At 58.5% G+C, this 6,950-nt stretch overlaps 1 protein-coding gene across 1 annotated transcript; it reads left to right on the top strand.

Moving 5' to 3' along the window:
* Window positions 1-1,241: 1,241 nt before the first annotated feature.
* On the top strand, window positions 1,242-4,667 carry LOC130592536 (vitamin K epoxide reductase complex subunit 1-like). Its single transcript, XM_057396947.1, has 3 exons — window positions 1,242-1,390; window positions 3,538-3,647; window positions 4,461-4,667. The coding sequence occupies exons 1-3, from the start codon at window positions 1,242-1,244 to the stop codon at window positions 4,658-4,660; spliced, it is 459 nt and encodes a 152-aa protein (XP_057252930.1). The 3' UTR covers window positions 4,661-4,667.
* Window positions 4,668-6,950: the final 2,283 nt, after the last annotated feature.

Consider the following 6,950-nt stretch of genomic DNA (forward strand, 5'->3'; position numbering starts at 1 on the left):
TGTCTATGGGGTCTCTATGGGTCTCTTTGGGGTCTCTATGGGGTCTCTTTGGGTCTCTATGGGGTCTCTATGGGTCTCTATGGGGTCTCTATGGGGTCTCTATGGGTCTCTATGGGTCTCTATGGGGTCTCTGTGGGTGTCTATGGGGTTTCTATGGGTCTCTGTGAGGTCTCTATGGGTCTCTGTGGGGTTTCAGTGGGTCTCTATGGGGCTTCTATGGGGCTTTATGGGGTGTCTGTGGTCTCTATGGGGTGTCTATGGGGTGTCTATGGGTCTCTGTGGGGTCTCTATGGGGCTTCTATGGGGCTTTATGGGGTGTCTGTGGTCTCTATGGGGTGTCTATGGGGTGTCTATGGGTCTCTGTGGGGTCTCTATGGGGTGCTCTGTGGGGTTTCTGTGGGGTCTCTATGGGGTTTCTATGGGTCTCTGTGGGGTCTCTATGGGGTTTCTATGGGGTGCTCTATGGGGTTTCTGTGGGTCTCTATGGGGTGCTCTATGGGGTTTCTATGGGTCTCTATGGGGTGTCTATGTGGTCTCTATGGGTCTCTATGGGGTTTCTATGGGTCTTTATGGGGTCTCTATGGTCTCTATGGGTCTCTATGGGGTCTCTATGGGGTCTCTATGGGGTCTCTATGGTCTCTATGGGTCTCTATGTGGTCTCTATGGGGTCTCTATGGGGTCTCTATGGGGTCTCTATGGTCTCTATGGGGTCTCTATGGGTCTCTATGGGGTCTCTATGGGGTCTCTATGGGGTCTCTATGGGGTCTCTATGGGTCTCTATGGGGTCTCTATGGGGTCTCTATGGGGTCTCTGTGGGTCTCTATGGGTCTCTATGGGGTCTCTATGGGGTCTCTATGGGTCTCTATGGGTCTCTATGGGGTTTCTATGGGTCTTTATGGGGTCTCTATGGTCTCTATGGGTCTCTATGGGGTCTCTATGGGGTCTCTATGGTCTCTATGGGGTCTCTATGGGGTCTCTATGGGGTCTCTATGGGGTCTCTATGGGTCCCTATGGGATCTCTCCACGCCCCCCATAGAACTACAACTCCCATCCCCCCCCGCGGCAAACATCCGCTGCCCCCCTAACGGAGGGGGCGGGGCGGGAAGGGGCGGGACCGCTCCAACCAATCCGCAGCCGCCCTGCCCCTCCTTCAGCCAATGAGAAAGCAAAGCGTGGGATGGGGGAAAGAGGGGTGGGCGTGGCGCGTCCGCGTTGACGTCATCACGCCACGTCATCACGCGATGGCGGCGCGCGCGGCCCTGTGCGTGGCCGGCGCCGCGCTCTCCCTTTACGCGCTCCACGTGGAGCGGGCGCGCGCGCGGGAACCCGGGTACCGCGCGCGCTGCGACCTGGGCGAGGCCGTGTCCTGCACCCGCGTGTTCGGGTCCCGGTAACCGCGGGAAAAGGGGGGAGGGAATGAAAATGGAATGGCGGGAAAGGGACGGGAGAGAATGGCGGGAAGTGGGAAGTGGAGGGAAGGGAATGGCGGGAAATGGGAAGTGGAGGGAAGGGAATGGTGGGAAATTGGGGGGGATGGCGGGAAATGGGAAGTGGAGGGAAGGGAATGGTGGGAAATGGGGGGAGAATGGCGGGAAATGGGAAGTGGAGGGAAGGGAATGGTGGGAAATTGGGGGGATGGTGGGAAATTGTAGGGGGGGAGGGAAGGGAATGGTGGGAAATGGGAAGTGGAGGGAAGGGAATGGTGGGAAATTGGGGGGGGAGAATGGCAGGAAATTGGAAGTGGAGGGAAGGGAATGGCGGGTAATTGGGGGGAAATGGAATGGCGGGAAATGGGAAGTGGAGGGAAGGGAATGGTGGGAAATTGGGGGGGGAGAATGGCGGGAAATTGGAAGTGGAGGGAAGGGAATGGCGGGTAATTGGGGGGAAATGGAATGGCGGGAAATGGGAAGTGGAGGGAAGGGAATGGTGGGAAATTGGGGGGGATGGCGGGAAATGGGAAGTGGAGGGAAGGGAATGGCGGGAAATTGGGGGGAGGGGATGGAATGGTGGGAAATTGTGGGGGGAGAATGGTGGGAAATGGGAAGTGGAGGGAAGGGAATGGTGGGAAATTGGGGGGAAGTGGAATGGTGGGAAATGAGAGGGGAATGGCGGGAAATGGGAAGTGGAGGGAAGGGAATGGTGGGAAATTGGGGGGAAATGGAATGGTGGGAAATGGGAGGTGGAGGGGAGGGAATGGCGGGAAATGGGGGGGGAGAGAAGGGACTGGTGGGAAATTGTGGGGGGAGAATGGTGGGAAATGGGAAGTGGAGGGAAGGGAATGGTGGGAAATTGGGGGGAAATGGAATGGCGGGAAATGGGAAGTGGAGGGAAGGGAATGGCGGGAAATTGGGGGAAATGGAATGGTGGGAAATGAGCGGGAAATGGCGGGAAACGGGAAGTGGAGGGAAGGGAATGGCGGGAAATTGGGGGGAATGGTGGGAAATTGAGGGGGGGAGGGAAGGGAATGGTGGGAAATGGGGGGAGAATGGTGGGAAATGGGAAGTGGAGGGAAGGGAATGGCGGGAAATTGGGGGGAAGTGGAATGGTGGGAAATTGTGGGGGGAATGGCGGGAAATGGGAGGTGGAGGGAAGGGAATGGTGGGAAATGAGGGGGGAATGGCGGGAAATGAGAAGTGGAGGGAAGGGAATGGCGGGAAATTGGGGGGGGTAGGGGAAGGAAATGGTGGGAAATGGTAGGGGCGGAGAATGGCGGGAAATGAGAAGTGGAGGGAAGGGAATGGTGGGAAATTGGGGAGGGGAGGGAATGGTGGGAAATGGGAAGTGGAGGGAAGGGAATGGCGGGAAATTGGGGAGGGGAGGGAAATGGCGGGAAATGAGGGGGGAATGGAATGGAATAGTGGGAAAGACGGGGAGGGGATGGAATGGCGGGAAATGGAGGGGGTAAGGGGAAAGGAGGCGGGAATGAAAATGGAATGGCGGGAAATGGGAAGTGGAGGGAAGGGAATGGCGGGAAATGGGGGGGAAATGGTGGGAAATTGAGGAGGGGTGGCGGGAAATGGGAAGTTGAGGGAAGGAATGGCGGGAAATTGAGGGGGGATGGAAATGGCGGGAAACTTGGGAAAGGGGGGGAGGGAAATGGAATGGCGGGAAATGGGGGGATGGCGGGAAATTGGCGGGAGGGTGGGAAATGAGGGGAATGGTGGGAATTTGGGGGGATGGCGGGAAATGAGGAGGGAAAATGGAGGGAAATTGGGAATGGAATGGCGGGAAATTGGGGTTGGCGGGAAATGGAAGGAAATGGGGGGCAGGGAATGGAATGGAATGGCGGGAAATTGAGGGGGTTGGCGGGAAATGAGGACAGGAAATGGAGGGAAATGGGGGGGGAGGGAATGGAATGGCGGGAAATTGGGGGAATGGCGGGAAATGGGGGCGGGTCAAAGGAGGGTCTCTGGGGCTGAGGAGGGAGAGGAGCGGGAGGTGAGGAAAAGGGGCGGAGCTTGGGGGCGAGGAGCAGCCAATGGGAGGCTGAGGGGCGGGGGCGTTTGCCGTATATGGTGATGGGGGCGTGTCTGCCAGGTGGGGGCGTGGCCTGGGGCTGGTGGAGCCGCTGCTGGGCCGGGACAGCGCCGCCAACGTCCCCAATGGGGCCGTGGGGGTCGTGTTCTACCTCCTGCAAGGGATTCTGGGTAAGGGCAATGGGACCCATAGGGGGAAATGGGACCCATAGAGGGGGCAATGGGAGCCATAGGGGGCAATGGGAGCCATAGGGGGAAATGGGAGCCATAGGGGGGCAATGGGAGCCATAGGGGGGCAATGGGGTCCATAGGAGGGCAATGGGAGCCATAGGGGGCAATGGGACCCATAGGGGGGCAATGGGGTCCATAGGAGGGCAATGAGAGCCATAGGGGGCAATGGGACCCATAGGGGGGCAATGGGAGCCATAGGGCGCAGTGGGACCCATAGGGGGCAATGGGACCCATAGGGGGCAATGGGACCCATAGGAGGGAATGGGACCCATAGGGGGGAATGGCTCCCTTGGGCTCCATTGGGGTCCATTGGGTCCCTTTGAGCTCCATTGACCCCCATTGGGTCCCATTGATCCCCATTGACCCCCATTGGGTCCCATTGACCCCCATTGGGTCCCATTGACCCCCATTGAGTCCCATTGACCCCCATTGGATCCCATTGATCCCCATTGACACCCATTGACTCCCATTGATCCCATTGACCCCCATTGACCCCCATTGACCCCCATTGACCCCCATTGACCCCCATTGATCCCCATTGACCCCCATTGACTCCCATTGACCCCCATTGACTTCCATTGCTCCCCATTGCTCCCCATTGACACCCATTGACTCCCATTGATCCCATTGACTCCCATTGACCCCCATTGACCCCCATTGACCCCCATTGACCCCCATTGACCCCCATTGCCCCCCATTGCCCCCCATTGCTCCCCATTGCTCCCCACTGATCCCTTCATCCCCCAACCCCAGGCCCCGTGCGCGGTCGCGCCGCCTCCTGGCTGCTGCTGGCGTCGTCGGTGGCGTCGGCGTTGGCGTCGCTGTGGCTGGCGGCCATCTTGGCCTTCGTCCTGCACGACCTCTGCCTCGTCTGCCTCAGCACCTACGGCCTCAACCTGCTCCTGCTGCGCCTCAACCTGCGCCGCTGGCGCCAGCGCCCCAAAAGCGCCTGAATTCAACCCAAAATACACGGCCCCGGGTGTGGGGGGATGGGTCTGGGTCTCTGTGTGTGGGGGTTGGGGGGAATGCGGCGCAATGGGGAGGTCTTGGGGATGGCGGCACCATAGGGGGAGACAATATGGCGGGGGGCTTGGGGGCATCCAATATGGCGGCCCCCTTGGGGACATTCAATATGGCGGCCCCCTTGGGGACATTCAATATGGTGGCGCTCATGGACTCATTCAATATGGTGGCCCCATAGGGAGAGCCAATATGGTGGCGCCCATGGTCTCATTCAATATGGCGGTGGGCTTGGGGGCATCCAATATGGCGGCCCCCTTGGGGACATTCAATATGGCGGCCCCCTTGGGGACATTCAATATGGCGGCCCTCTTGGGGACATTCAATATGGTGGCACTCATGGTCTCATTCAATATGGCGGCACCATAGGGCGAGCCAATATGGTGGCGCCCATGGTCTCATTCAATATGGCGGTGGGCTTGGGGGCATCCAATATGGCGGCCCCCTTGGGGACATTCAATATGGCAGCCCTCTTGGGGACATTCAATATGGTGGCACTCATGGTCTCATTCAATATGGTGGCCCCATAGGGAGAGCCAATATGGTGGCGCCCATGGTCTCATTCAATATGGCGGTGGGCTTGGGGGCATCCAATATGGCGGCCCCCTTGGGGACATTCAATATGGCGGCCCCCTTGGGGACATTCAATATGGCGGCCCCCTTGGGGACATTCAATATGGTGGCGCTCATGGACTCATTCAATATGGTGGCCCCATAGGGAGAGCCAATATGGTGGGGGGCTTGGGGGCATCCAATATGGCAGCCCTCTTGGGGACATTCAATATGGCGGCCCCCTTGGGGACATTCAATATGGTGGCGCTCATGGACTCATTCAATATGGCGGCACCATAGGGAGAGCCAATATGGTGGGGGGCTTGGGGGCATCCAATATGGCGGCCCCCTTGGGGGCATTCAATATGGTGGCGCTCATGGACCCATTCAATATGGTGGCCCCATAGGGAGAGCCAAGATGGTGGTGGGCTTGGGGGCATCCAATATGGCGGCCCCCTTGGGGACATCCAATATGGTGGCGCTCATGGACCCATTCAATATGGCGGCCCCATAGGGATAGCCAATATGGTGGCGTCCATGGTCTCATCCAATATGGCGGCTCCCTAGGGATAGCCAATATGGCGGCTCCCTAGGGATAGCCAATATGGCGGCCCCCTTGGGGACATCCAATATGGTGGCGCTCATGGTTACATTCAATATGGCGGCCCCATAGGGATAGCCAATATGGTGGTGGGCTTGGGGGCATCCAATATGGCGGCCCCCTTGGGGACATTCAATATGGTGGCGCTCATGGTCTCATTTAATATGGTGGCCCCATAGGGAGAGACAATGTGGTGGCGCTCATGGACCCATTCAATATGGTGGCCCCATAGGGAGAGACAATGTGGCGGTGGGCTTGGGGGCATCCAATATGGCGGCCCCCTTGGGGGCATTCAATATGGCGGCCCCCTAGGGACATCCAATATGGTGGCGCTCATGGACTCATTCAATATGGTGGCGCTCATGGACCCATTCAATATGGCGGCCCCATAGGGAGAGCCAATATGGTGGTGGGCTTGGGGGCATCCAATATGGTGGCCCCATAGGGACATTCAATATGGTGGCGCTCGTGGTCTCATTCAATATGGCGGCCCCATAGGGAGAGCCAATATGGTGGCGCTCATGGACCCATTCAATATGGCAGCCCCATAGGGAGAGCCAATATGGTGGCACCCATGGTCTCATTCAATATGGCGGCCCCCATGGGGACATCCAATATGGCGGCTCCCTAGGTATAGCCAATATGGCGGCCCCATAGGGAGAGCCAATATGGTGGCGCCCATGGTCTCATTCAATACGGCAGCCCCATAGGGACATCCAATATGGTGGCGCCCATGGTCATATCCAATATGGCGGCCCCTTGAGACTTCCAATATGGCGGCCCCCAAGGGATATCCAATATGGTGGCCCCATAGGGACATCCAATATGGCGGCAGCCCTGGGGACACCCTGTACTGCAGCCCACGTGCTCAAAGGCAACATGGCGGCGCCCTTAGTCGCATCCAATATGGCGGCGGCCTTGGAGACATCCAATATGGCGGCCCCCTGAGGGACATCCAACATGGCGGCGGCCTCGGTGGCTTCCAATATGGCGGCGCCCATGGTCACATCCAATATGGCAGCGGCCTTGGTGCCGTACAACATGGCGGCGCCCTTCTTTCCCGCCCCAAC

This window comes from Pezoporus wallicus, unplaced genomic scaffold, assembly GCF_028554395.1.
Source record: "Pezoporus wallicus isolate ANWC-B61680 ecotype Strahan unplaced genomic scaffold, APGP_CSIRO_Pwel_v1 contig_14617, whole genome shotgun sequence".
In the NCBI taxonomy this organism is placed as follows: Eukaryota; Metazoa; Chordata; class Aves; order Psittaciformes; family Psittacidae; genus Pezoporus; species Pezoporus wallicus.

Excerpts from the sequence above, each read along its gene's own strand:
- LOC130592536 (XM_057396947.1), top strand. The coding sequence starts at position 1,242 with ATGGCGGCGCGCGCGGCCCTGTGCGTGGCCGGCGCCGCGCTCTCCCTT. Across the intron at positions 1,391-3,537 it reads ACCCGCGTGTTCGGGTCCCG|GTGGGGGCGTGGCCTGGGGC; the intron begins GTAACCGCGGGA and ends CGTGTCTGCCAG. Across the intron at positions 3,648-4,460 it reads CCTCCTGCAAGGGATTCTGG|GCCCCGTGCGCGGTCGCGCC; the intron begins GTAAGGGCAATG and ends CCCCAACCCCAG.